This window comes from Megalops cyprinoides, chromosome 8 (assembly GCF_013368585.1).
Source record: "Megalops cyprinoides isolate fMegCyp1 chromosome 8, fMegCyp1.pri, whole genome shotgun sequence".
Taxonomy (NCBI): Eukaryota; Metazoa; Chordata; class Actinopteri; order Elopiformes; family Megalopidae; genus Megalops; species Megalops cyprinoides.
The window spans coordinates 676,264-688,763 of record NC_050590.1 but is presented as its reverse complement, the minus strand read 5'-3'; the positions used below and the strand labels follow the sequence as shown (position 1 = coordinate 688,763).

Below are 12,500 nucleotides of genomic sequence, written 5' to 3'. Positions count from 1 at the left end.
AGCTTTGGAATGTCACTGACTCAGTACGTGGCTCTCAGCAGCTTAGCATGGGACTGTTAGCAGCCTGGGGTGCAGCTCTTAGCGGCTTAGCGTGTAGGTGTTGGCGGCTTAGCTTACGGCTGCTGCGGACTCATCGTACGGCTCTTAGCGGACTCATCGTACGGCTCTTAGCGGGTTAGCACGCGACTGTTAGCAGCCTGGCGTGCGGCTCTTAGCGGCTTAGCACGCGACTGTTAGCGGCCTGGCATGCGTCTCTTAGCGGCTTAGCGCGTAGGTGTTGCCGGCTTAGCTTATGACTGCTGCTTACTCATCGTACGGCTCTTAGCGGCTTAGCACGTGACTGTTAGCAGCCTAGCGTGCAGCTCTTAGCGGCTTAGCGCGTGGGTGTTGGCGACTTAGCTTTTGAATGTTGCTGACTCATCGTACGGCTCTTAGCGACTTAGCATGCGACTGTTAGCAGCCTGGCGTGCGGCTCTTAGCGGCTTAGCGCGTGGGTGTAGGCGACTTAGCTGTGAATTTTGCTGACTCGGCGTGTGGTTGTTAGCGACTTAGCTTTTGAATGTTGCTGACTCATCGTGCGGCTCTTAGCGGCTTAGCGTTCGGCTGTTAGCGAGCTAGCCTGTGCCTCCCCCGCTGACCTGCCGACGTCCGCCGTCTCCCCTAGGGCCCCTCCGGGGGGAGGAGACGGCCACGCCCGCCCCCGCCGACCCCGTGGACGGGGCGGGGGACAGCGACCTCTCGGACAGGTAACGAAACGCCCCCCCCCCCTCAAAATAATCAAACCCCTCCGCATATTAGCCTAGAATTAGCCTAGCGTTTTCATACGGAGAAGCCCGTTTGTGATTGTTAGCTTAGCATCTGTTGGGGGCGGGGGTATAAGATTGATGTAGGAAATGAAATATTTTGTAAGTAAACTCCTTATATTACATTACATTATTAGCGTTTAGCCCCTGCTCATTACTTTACATTATATTATTAGCCTTTAGCCCCTGCTCATTACTTTACATTATATTATTAGCCTTTAGCCCCTGCTCATTACATTACATTACATTATTAGCCTTTAGCCCCTGCTCATTACTTTACATTATATTATTAGCCTTTAGCCCCTGCTCCTTACATTACATTATTAGCGTTTAGCCCCTGCTCATTACTTTACATTATATTACTAGCGTTTAGCCCCTGCTCATTACATTACATTACATTATTAGCGTTTAGCCCCTGCTCATTACATTACATTATATTATTAGCATGTAGCATCATGGGAAATGTAGTCCTCTTACATTACATTACAGTATTAGCGTTTAGCCCCTGCTCATTATATTACATTACATTATTAGCCTTTAGCCCCTACTCATTACATTACATTACATTATTAGCGTTTAGCCCCTGCTCATTATATTACATTACATTACATTATTAGCATTTAGCCCCTGCTCATTATATTACATTACCTCAGGAACTTCTCCAGCGAGGATGAGGAGGACGACCGGAGGAAGGGCACGTCGTCGGACGAGCTGTTCGAGCCGTTCCCCGAGAAACGGTAAGCGGAATCGCATCATTATTACATTGTTAGCGTTTAGCGTTAGCGCTCGTCCAGAGCCGCCTCCAGCACAAGAGAACGGAAGAGTATCCGTCCCGAGTTGAACGAGCGACAGCGTCAGACCGGGGCTAACGGCGGTCGAGCCAAAGAGCGGCGAGCGCCCGCGCTAACCAAGATTTAGCTTTGTGCTAATCTGAGCCTGGACAGCCTAGAAAGCTAAGGGAAGCCGAGTACATACGCTACCATGAGTTAGCTTTGTGCTAATCTGAGCCTGGACAGCCTAGAAAGCTAAGGGAAGCCGAGTACATACGCTACCATGAGTTAGCTTTGTGCTAATCTGAGCCTGGACAGCCTAGAAAGCTAAGGGAAGCCGAGTACATACGCTACCATGAGTTAGCTTTGTGCTAATCTGAAACTAGACAGCCTAAAAAGCTAAGGGAAGCCAAGTACATACACTACCATGAGTTAGCTTTGTGCTAATCTGAGCCTGGACAGCCTAGAAAGCTAAGGGAAGCCGAGTACATACGCTACCATGAGTTAGCTTTGTGCTAATCTGAGCCTGGACAGCCTAGAAAGCTAAGGGAAGCCGAGTACATACGCTACCATGAGTTAGCTTTGTGCTAATCTGAAACTAGACAGCCTAAAAAGCTAAGGGAAGCCGAGTACATACGCGACCATGAGTTAGCTTTGTGCTAATCTGAAACTAGACAGCCTAGACAGCTAAGGGAAGCCGAGTACATACGCGACCATGAGTTAGCTTTGTGCTAATCTGAAACTAGACAGCCTAGAAAGCTAAGGGAAGCCAAGTACCTACGCTACCATGAGTTAGCTTTGTCCTAATCTGATGATAGGCAGCCTAGAAAGCTATGCTAAGTCGAGTACGTGTGGAATCACGAGTTATTTCACGCTAATCTGAAATCAGACGGCCTCGGAAACTACGCTAAATCAAGTACACAGGCTGCCGTGAGCTTAGCTTTGCGTCAGGCTAAGCTAACGACGCTAACCCCCCTCCTCCGTAGGGTCATATCCCCGAAGAAGGGGGTCCGGGAGGCGAAGGCGGCCGAGCCGAAGGTGAGGAAGAAGCCGGGCCCCAAACCGGGCTGGAAGAAGAAGACGAAGTCCGAGAGGTTCGTAGGCCGCTAACGCTCATGCGCTAAGCAGCTAACAGCCGCAGGCTAGGCCGCTAACGCTCGTACGGAGTCAGCAAAACCCACATAAGTAGCTAACGGCCGCAGGCTAGGCCGCTAACGCTCGTACGGAGTCAGCAAAACCCACATAAGTAGCTAACGGCCGCAGGCTAGGCCGCTAACGCTCGTACAGAGTCAGCAAAACCCACATAAGTAGCTAACGGCCACAGGCTAGGCCGCTAACGCTCGTACAGAGTCAGCAAAACCCACATAAGTAGCTAACGGCCACAGGCTAGGCCGCTAACACTCGTACTGAGTCAGCAGCGCCCACATGCTGTGTCTCTAACACTGATATGCTATGTAGCTAGCAGCCACAACAGCTAATGTCCATATGCTGAGTCGCTGACAGCCTGTGGCTAAAGTGGCTAAAAGCAAAGGCTAAGTCGCTAAATGGCACAGGCTAGTTCGCGAACACCCACACGTGGAGTCAGCCAAGCCCGCGTGCTAAGGAGTGAGCCTTCTCGCTAAGGGGGAGACCTAGCATGTGGCTATTAGCTACTTAGCCTCTGGTTGTTGCTGATTGAGTACGTTAGTGGCCTAGCGTGTGGCTGTTAGCACCTTAGGCTGCGGCCGTTAGCTACTTAGCGTGTGGGTGTTGCTGACTCAGTATGTGGCTGTTAGCGAATCAGCATATGACTTCAGCTACTTATTAGCTACTTAGCGTGGGGGTGTTGCTGACTCAGTATGTGGCTGTTAGCGAATCAGCATATGACTTCAGCTACTTAGCGTGGGGGTGATGCTGACTCAGCACATGTTAGCGACCTAGCCTGTGGTTGATAGCGACTTAGCGCGTGGGTTTTGTTGATTCAGTGTACGGAGTGCTTGCCGCCGTGGCCGTCAGCCACGTAGCGTGTGAGTGTTAGCGATAGCGACTTAGCCTCCTCCGAAACGTCTCTCCCCCCCCCCAGGGAGGAGCTCCCGAACATCTACAAGTGCCCGCACCAGGGCTGCACGGCGGTGTACCGCGGAGCCGACGGCATGAAGGTGAGGACCCCCGCCCCCTTCCGGCGCGCAGCGCTACGTTAGCGTGTTAGCGTCCCCCCCCCCGGCGGTCTTACGTGTTAGCGTACCCCCCCCCTCGCTATCCGCAGAAACACATCAAGGAGCACCACGAGGAGGTGCGGGAGAGACCCTGCCCCCACCCGGGCTGCAACAAGGTGTTCATGATCGACCGCTACCTGCAGCGGCACGTCAAGCTAATACACACGGGTGAGTGTGGGAGGGGGCGGGGGGCGGGGTTTGGGGGGGGGCGGGGCGTTTGGGAGCGTTCTGATTGGCGCGGGGGCGCGTTGGTGGGTGTTGAGTGCGGCGGACGGTGATGGTACGGCGGGGGGGAGGGGCTAAGCTACTATAGAAAGTAAGAGAGGGGGAGGGGCTAAGCTACTATAGAAAGTAAGAGAGGGGGAGGGGCTAAGCTACTATAGAAAGTAAGAGAGGAGGAGGGGTTAAGCTACTATAGAAAGTAAGAGAGGAGGAGGGGCTAAGCTACTATAGAAAGTAAGAGAGGGGGAGGGGCTAAGCTACTATAGAAAGTAAGAGAGGAGGAGGGGTTAAGCTACTATAGAAAGTAAGAGAGGGGGAGGGGCTAAGCTACTATAGAAAGTAAGAGAGGGGGGAGGGGCTAAGCTACTATAGAAAGTAAGGAATCGGGGGAGGAGCTAGAGAAGGAGAGAGGGAGGAGCTAAATGCTACAGCGAGTAAGAGGGGCTAGAGGGAAGGAGGAGGAGCCTAATGCTACAGCGAGTAAGAGGGGGAAGGGGCTAAGGGACTATAGAAAGTAAGAGAGGGGGGAGGGGCTAGAGGGAAGGAGGAGGAGCCTAATGCTACAGCGAGTAAGAGAGGGCGGAGGGGAGGAGCCAGGGAGAGGGGAGGGGTCAAATACTACAGCAAGTAAGAGAGGGGGAGGGGAGGGGGTCAGAGAGGGGGGAGGGGCTAAGGTACTACAGCAAGTAAGAGAGGGGGAGGGGAGGGGGTCAGAGAGGGGGGAGGGGCTAAGGTACTACAGCAAGTAAGAGAGGGGGAGGGGAGGAGCCTAATGCTACAGAGCGTAAGAGAGGGGGAGGGGCTAGAGAGGCTAAGAAAAGGAGCTAAATTCTATAGCAAGTAAGACGGGGAGAGTGGGAGGAGCTAGAGAGGGGAGGGGCTAAAGCACTATAGCGAGTAAGAGATGGAGAGGGGAGGGGCTAGAGAGGGAGGGGGAGGAGCTAGGGAGGGGGAGGAGGAGGGGCTAGGTGGCCAGACGCTAAGGCACTATAGCGGGTAAGAAGCGGAGAGTGAGCTAGAAGGGGGAGGTGGGAGGGGCCGGGTCGCTATATTGGGTCAGCTCACGGTGGGGGGGGCGGGGTTTTGGCTTTTCCGGGCTCTGATTGGCCGCTTTTTTTTTGGGCGGGGCAGAGGTGCGGAACTACATCTGCGACCAGTGCGGCCAGACCTTCAAGCAGCGGAAGCACCTGTCCGTCCACCAGATGCGCCACTCCGGGGCCAAGCCGCTGCAGTGAGTCCCGGGGACGAGGGGGGCGGGGTTAGGGAGGGAGGGGGAGGGGCTAGAGGGGGAGGGGGAGGGGTTAGGGAGAGGGTGGGAGCCAATCGACGTTAGAAAGAGGGTGGGAGCCGATCAACAAGAGGGAGGGAAAGGGGTTTAGCCGCTGCGGTGAGTCCCGGGGAAGAGGGGGGCGGGGTTAGGGACGGAGGGGGAGGGGCTAGAGAGAGGGGGGGAGGGGTTAGGGAGAGGGTGGGAGGGGTCAGAGAGAGGGTGGGAGCCAATCGACGTTCGAAAGAGGGTGGGGGCCAATCAACAAGAGTCTTTAGAGAGGGAGGGAAGGGGTTAAGCTGCTGCGGTGAGTCCCGGGGACGAGGGGGGCGGGGTTAGGGAGGGAGGGGGAGGGGCTAGAGAGGGAGGGGGAGGGGTCAGGGAGAGGGTGGGAGGGGTTAGGGAGAGGGTGGGAGCCAATCGACGTTAGAAAGAGGGTGGGGGCCAATCAACGAGAGAGAGTTTTTAGAGAGGGAGGGAAGGGGTTTAGCCGCTGCAGTGAGTCCCGGGGGCGAGGGGGGCGGGGTTAGGGAGGGAGGGGGAGGGGCTAGAGAGGGAGGGGGAGGGGTTAGAGAGAGGGTGGGAGGGGTTAGAGAGAGGGTGGGAGCCAATCGACGTTCGAAAGAGGGTGGGAGCCGATCAACAAGAGGGAGGGAAAGGGGTTTAGCCGCTGCGGTGAGTCCCGGGGACGAGGGGGGCGGGGTTAGGGAGGGAGGGGGAGGGGCTAGAGAGAGGGTGGGAGGGGTTAGAGAGAGGGGGGAGGAGTTAGGGAGAGGGTGGGAGCCAATCGACGTTAGAAAGAGGGTGGGAGCCAATCAACGAGAGCGAGTCTTGGGTGGGTTTAGAGAGGGAGGGAAGGGGTTAAGCCGCTGCAGTGAGTCCCGGGGACGAGGGGGGCGGGGTTAGGGAGGGAGGGGGAGGGGTTAGAGAGAGGGGGGAGGGGTTAGAGAGAGGGTGGGAGCCAATGGACGTTAGAAAGAGGGTGGGAGCCAATGGACGTTAGAAAGAGGGTGGGAGCCAATCAACAAGAGTCTTTAGAGAGGGAGGGAAGGGGTTAAGCTGGTGCGGTGAGTCCCGGGGACGAGGGGGGCGGGGTTAGGGAGGGAGGGGGAGGGGTTAGAGAGGGAGGGGGAGGGGTTAGGGAGAGGGTGGGAGGGGTTAGAGAGAGGGTGGGAGCCAATCGACGTTCGAAAGAGGGTGGGAGCCGATCAACGAGAGAGAGTTTTTAGAGAGGGAGGGAAGGGGTTTAGCCGCTGCAGTGAGTCCCGGGGACGAGGGGGGCGGGGTTAGGGAGGGAGGGGGAGGGGCTAGAGAGAGGGTGGGAGGGGTTTTAGAGAGGGTGGGAGCCAATCGACGTTAGAAAGAGGGTGGGAGCCAATCAACAAGAGTCTTTAGAGAGGGAGGGAAAGGGGTTAAGCCGCTGCGGTGAGTCCCGGGGACGAGGGGGGCGGGGTTAGGGAGGGAGGGGGAGGGGTTAGGGAGAGGGTGGGAGGGGTCAGGGAGAGGGTGGGAGCCAATCGACGTTCGAAAGAGGGTGGGAGCCAATCAACGAGAGAGAGTTTTTAGAGAGGGAGGGAAGGGGTTTAGCCGCTGCAGTGAGTCCCGGGGACAGTAAGTGAGAGAAGGGAGGAGCCGAGAGGGAAAGGGGAGGAGCCAAGCCACTACAGTAAGTGAGAGAAGGGAGGAGCCGAGAGGGAAAGGGGAGGAGCCAAGCCACTACAGTAAGTGAGAGAAGGGAGGAGCCGAGAGGGAAAGGGGAGGAGCCAAGCCACTACAGTAAGTGAGAGAAGGGAGGAGCCGAGAGGGAAAGGGGAGGAGTAGAGAAGGAAAGGGGAGGAGCCAAGCCGCTACAGTAAGTGAGAGAAGGGAGGAGCCGAGAGGGAAAGGGGAGGAGCCAAGCCACTACAGTAAGTGAGAGAAGGGAGGAGCCGAGAGGGAAAGGGGAGGAGTAGAGAAGGAAAGGGGAGGAGCCAAGCCGCTACAGTAAGTGAGAGAAGGGAGGAGCCGAGAGGGAAAGGGGCGGGGCAAAGACGGAAAGGGGAGGAGCCAAGCCACTACAGTAAGTGAGAGAAGGGAGGAGCCGAGAGGGAAAGGGGAGGGGCCAAGCCACTACAGTAAGTGAGAGAAGGGAGGAGCCGAGAGGGAAAGGGGAGGAGCCAAGCCACTACAGTAAGTGAGAGAAGGGAGGAGCCGAGAGGGAAAGGGGAGGAGCCAAGCCACTACAGTAAGTGAGAGAAGGGAGGAGCCGAGAGGGAAAGGGGAGGAGCCAAGCCACTACAGTAAGTGAGAGAAGGGAGGAGCCGAGAGGGAAAGGGGAGGAGTAGAGAAGGAAAGGGGAGGAGCCAAGCCGCTACAGTAAGTGAGAGAAGGGAGGAGCCGAGAGGGAAAGGGGCGGGGCAAAGACGGAAAGGGGAGGAGCCAAGCCACTACAGTAAGTGAGAGAAGGGAGGAGCCGAGAAGGAAAGGGGAGGAGCCAAGCCACTACAGTAAGTGAGAGAAGGGAGGAGCCGAGAGGGAAAGGGGCGGGGCAAAGACGGAAAGGGGAGGAGCCAAGCCACTACAGTAAGTGAGAGAAGGGAGGAGCCGAGGAAGTGGGAGGGGCCCGAGCCACGTACAGCAAGTAAGCGGGCTCCGATCCCTCGCTGCAGCAGCGAATCAGACGTGAGGAGGGGGGCGGGGACACAAGAAAGTGGGAGGGGCCAAGCCACTACAGTAAGTAGACGCTGAGGGGGGGGCGAAGTCATTTCAGCGAATCGGACGGGAGGACGTGGGAGGGGCCAGGCGGTAGGGGGGAGGGGCCCGAGCCACGTACAGCAAGTAAGCAAGGGGGGAGGGGTCAGATTCGCAGCAGCGAATCAGGCGGGAGGGGAGGGGGGCGGGGCCCCGATGAAGTGGGAGGGGCCCGAGCCACGTACAGCAAGTAAGCAAGGCGGGAGGGGTCAGATTCGCAGCAGCGAATCAGGCGGGAGGGAGGGGGCGGGGCCCCGGAGAAGTTGCGGACAGCCCGGACCGGACTGTATCAGGAAAGGTTCCCGACCCCCGAATCTAACCGAACCTTCTCCTTTTTCCTCCTCCCTCCTTCCTCCCCTCTTTCTTCCTCTCCTCTATCGTTTTCCCGGACCCCGCCGAACCGGTAGGTGCGAGGTTTGCGGCTTCCAGTGCCGCCAGCGGGCGTCGCTCAAGTACCACATGACCAAGCACAAGGCGGAGGCGGAGCTGGAGTTCGCCTGCGGCCGCTGCGGCCGGCGCTTCGAGAAGGCGCACAACCTCAACGTGCACACGTCCATGGTGCACCCGCTGACGCAGCCGCCGCCGCCGCCGGGGGGGCGCGGGGTCGCGGCCCGCGGGCGGGGCGGGGTGGGGGAGGAGGAGGGGGCGGAGGAGGAGGGGGAGGGGTGATGGGAGGGGGAGGGGGCGGGGTTTAGGGGGGAGGGGGGTGGAGGAGGTGCGCTCGCGGACGCGCTTGTCTCATGTAGACACACACACACACGCACGTACGTTCGGAAACACACACTCTCTCATATACACACACACACTCTGAAACACACACTCTCTCACACACACACACACTCTGAAACACACACTCTCTCATATACACACACACACTCTGAAACACACACTCTCTCACACACACACACACTCTGAAACACACTCTCTCACACACACACACACTCTGAAACACACTCTCTCATATACACACACACACTCTCTCACACACACACATACTCAGAAACACACACTCTCTCATATACACACACACATTCGGAAACACACACACACACTCAGAAACACACACTCTCTCATATACACACACACACTCTGAAACACACACTCTCTCATATACACACACTGAAACACACACTCTCTCATATACACACACACACACACACACTCTGAAGCACACACTCTCTCATATACACACACACACTCTGAAGCACACTCTCTCATATACACACACACACACACACTCTGAAGCACACACACTCTCATATACACACACACATTCGGAAACACACACTGTCTCACACACACACACTCAGAAACACACACTCTCTCATATACACACACACACTCTGAAGCACACTCTCTCATATACACACACACACACACACATTCGGAAACACACACTCTCATATACACACACACATTCGGAAACACACACTGTCTCACACACACACACTCAGAAACACACACTCATATACACACACACATTCGGAAACACACTTTCTCTCTCATACACACTGTCTCACACACACACATTCGGAAACACACTTTCTCTCTCATACACACTGTCTCACACACTCAGAAACACACACTCTCATATACACACACTTTCTCTCTCATACACACTGTCTCACACTCTCATATACACACACACATTCGGAAACACTTTCTCATACACACTGTCTCACACACACTCAGAAACACACACTGTCTCACACACACACTCTCATATACACACACACATTTGGAAACACACTTTCTCTCTCATACACACTGTCTCACACTCTTTCTCTCTCTCACACACACACATTCAGAAACACACACACTGTCTCACACACACACACATTCAGAAACACACACACTGTCTCACACACACACACACACTCTCTTTCACACACACACTTTGTCTCTTACACACACACACACTTTAAATCAAGGACTCGACCCCTTCTTGTTTTTTTGTACGTCACTCGTTCTTTTTATTCGTCCCCCCTCTCCCCCCCCGTCAGAGAGCCCCCGCACAGAAAGGACTGCGTAAAGCCGGCGGGCTGATCTCGGATCAGCGGCCGCGGAGCCGCCCCTGTGCCGTTAACCGTGGTCCCGCCGGGGGGGGAGCTGTTCTGGGATCAGCGGCTGTGTCACTGACCCCTGTCCCGCCCGGGGGGGAGGAGAGAGCGAGCTGTTCTAGGATCAGCGGGTGCAACGCCGCCCCTGTGCCGTTAGCCGTGGTCCCGCCGGGGGGGAGCTGTTCTGGGATCAGTGGCGGCGTCACTGACCCCTGTCCCGCCCGGGGGAAAGAGCTGTTCTGGGATCAGCGGACGTGTGACTGACCCCCGTCCCGCCCGGGGGAAAGAGCTGTTCTGGGATCAGCGGACGTGTGACTGACCCCCGTCCCGCCCGAGGTGGAGGAGAGAGAGCGCTGTTCTGGGATCAGCGGACGTGTGACTGACCCCTGTCCCGCCCGGGGGGGGAGGAGAGGAGAACTGTTCTGGGATCAGCGGACGTGTGACTGACCCCTGTCCCGCCCGGGGGGGGAGGAGAGGAGAACTGTTCTGGGATCAGCGGACGTGTGACTGACCCCTGTCCCGCCCGAGGTGGAGGAGAGAGAGAGCTGTTCTGGGATCAGCGGACAGGGCACCGCCCCCCCATGGTCCCGCTGGAGGAGAACTGTTCTGGGATCAGTGGCGGCGTCACTGACCCCTGTCCCGCCCGGGGGAAGGGCTGTTCTGGGATCAGCGGCTGTGTGTAGCAGGAGGATGACGGAGGAAATAAAAGCGTGTAAATACTGAGGAGAGGCGGAGGCGTCTGGCGTGTGATTGTTCATGATGGGGGGATGGAGGGAGGGAGGGGGGGAGGAAGAGGGGAAAGAGAGAGTGAGAGGTAAAGAGAGGGAATGATAGGGAAGAGGTGGGAAATGAAAGGAGAGAGAGAGGGGGGAAAGAGTGAGAGAAGATAGGGAGGAAGGAGAAAGTGAAGGGAGAGCGATAGGAAGGAGGGGGAGAGAGGGAGGGATAGGAAAGAGGGGGAAAGAGTGGAAGATGATGGGGGGGAGAGAGGGGGAGGGATAGGAAAGAGGGGGAAAGAGTGGAAGATGATGGGGGGGAGAGAGGGGGGGATAGGAAAGAGGGGGAAAGAGTGGAAGAAGATGGGGGGGAGAGAGGGGGAGGGATAGGAAAGAGGGGGAAAGAGTGGAAGATGATGGGGGGGAGAGAGGGGGGGATAGGAAAGAGGGGGAAAGAGTGGAAGAAGATGGGGGGGGAGAGAGGGGGAGGGATAGGAAAGAGGGGGAAAGAGTGGAAGATGATGGGGGGGAGAGAGGGGGAGGGATAGGAAAGAGGGGGAAAGAGTGGAAGAAGATGGGGGGAGAGAGGGGGGGATAGGAAAGAGGGGGAAAGAGTGGAAGATGATGGGGGGAGAGAGGGAGGGATAGGAAAGAGGGGGAAAGAGTGGAAGATGATGGGGGAGAGAGGGGGGGATAGGAAAGAGGGGGAAAGAGTGGAAGATGATGGGGGAGAGAGGGGGGGATAGGAAAGAGGGGGAAAGAGTGGAAGATGATGGGGGAGAGAGAGGGATAGGAAAGAGGGAGAGTGAGAGAGAGACGGAGGGGGAAAATGAGAGGAGAGAGAAACAAAGGGAGAAAGTGAAGGGAGAGAGAGCGATAGGAAAGAGTGAGAGAAGATAGAGAGGAAGGGGGAGAAGGAGAGAGGGAGAGAGCGATGGGAAAGAGTGGGAGAAGGGAGAGAGGGGAGAGGAGGGAATGATAGGGAAGAGGGGGAAAATGAGAGGAGAGAGAACATGAGAAGGAGAGGGAGAAAAGAGAAGAGAGGAAGAGATGGGAAAAAGGGAGAGGGAGGGAGGAGAGAGAGAGGGAGGGAGAGAGGGAGAGGGATGGAGGGATGAGGGTGAGGTCGGGGGGTCCGGCGGCTACAGGAGCTCCACCTCCTCGTCGGGCGCCAGCAGGGACGCCGCCGCCGCCGCCACGTCCGGGTCGAGACCCCCGCACTCCCGCTGCAGCTGCCGGACGACAAGAGCGGAGAGAGGCTGTCAGTCACCGGGAGGGGGGTGGGGTCAGGGGGGTCAGCCGGGACTAAAGCTGAAGAGCGTGGATGTTGTGCTGGAGACGTGAGGTGTGAGGGGGGGGGGTTTGATGTGTGATGTACTGGTGCCGTGCGGGAGGGATGCGATATGTGACATACTGTAGCTGTGTGAGAGGGATGTGATATGGGACATACTGGTGCTGTGCGAGAGGGGTCTGATGTGTGACATACTGGTGCTGTGTGAGAGGGGTTTGATATGTGATGTACTGGTGCTGTGAGAGGGGTTTGATATGTGACGTACTGTTGCTGTGAGAGGGGGTTTGATATGTGACGTACTGTTGCTGTGAGAGGGGGTTTGATATGTGACATACTGGTGCTGTGTGAGAGGGATCTGATATGTGACATACTGGTGCTGTGTGAGAGGGATCTGATATGTGACATACTGGTGCTGTGTGAGGGGCTTGATATGTGACATACTGGTG

General features: G+C 56.7%; 2 protein-coding genes across 2 annotated transcripts in view; one reads left to right on the top strand and one right to left on the bottom strand.

The window, feature by feature from the left end:
* The window catches only part of znf276 (zinc finger protein 276), a 17,073-nt gene extending 6,762 nt beyond the window's left edge, over window positions 1–10,311 (top strand). Inside the window, exons 5-13 of the mRNA XM_036535518.1 lie at window positions 113–135; window positions 619–746; window positions 1,457–1,540; window positions 2,560–2,667; window positions 3,636–3,711; window positions 3,819–3,936; window positions 5,122–5,221; window positions 8,395–8,614; window positions 9,991–10,311. Coding sequence (XP_036391411.1) covers window positions 113–135; window positions 619–746; window positions 1,457–1,540; window positions 2,560–2,667; window positions 3,636–3,711; window positions 3,819–3,936; window positions 5,122–5,221; window positions 8,395–8,614; window positions 9,991–10,311 — 1,178 coding nt within the window. The remainder of the gene's footprint in view (window positions 1–112; window positions 136–618; window positions 747–1,456; window positions 1,541–2,559; window positions 2,668–3,635; window positions 3,712–3,818; window positions 3,937–5,121; window positions 5,222–8,394; window positions 8,615–9,990) is intronic.
* A 1,563-nt stretch (window positions 10,312–11,874) lies between these two features.
* Window positions 11,875–12,500, bottom strand: part of LOC118782215 (Fanconi anemia group A protein-like) — a 49,492-nt gene continuing 48,866 nt past the window's right edge. The window contains exon 41 of the mRNA XM_036535516.1: window positions 11,875–11,995. Within this exon, the coding sequence (XP_036391409.1) occupies window positions 11,906–11,995 (90 nt within the window). The 3' untranslated portion in view covers window positions 11,875–11,905. The remainder of the gene's footprint in view (window positions 11,996–12,500) is intronic.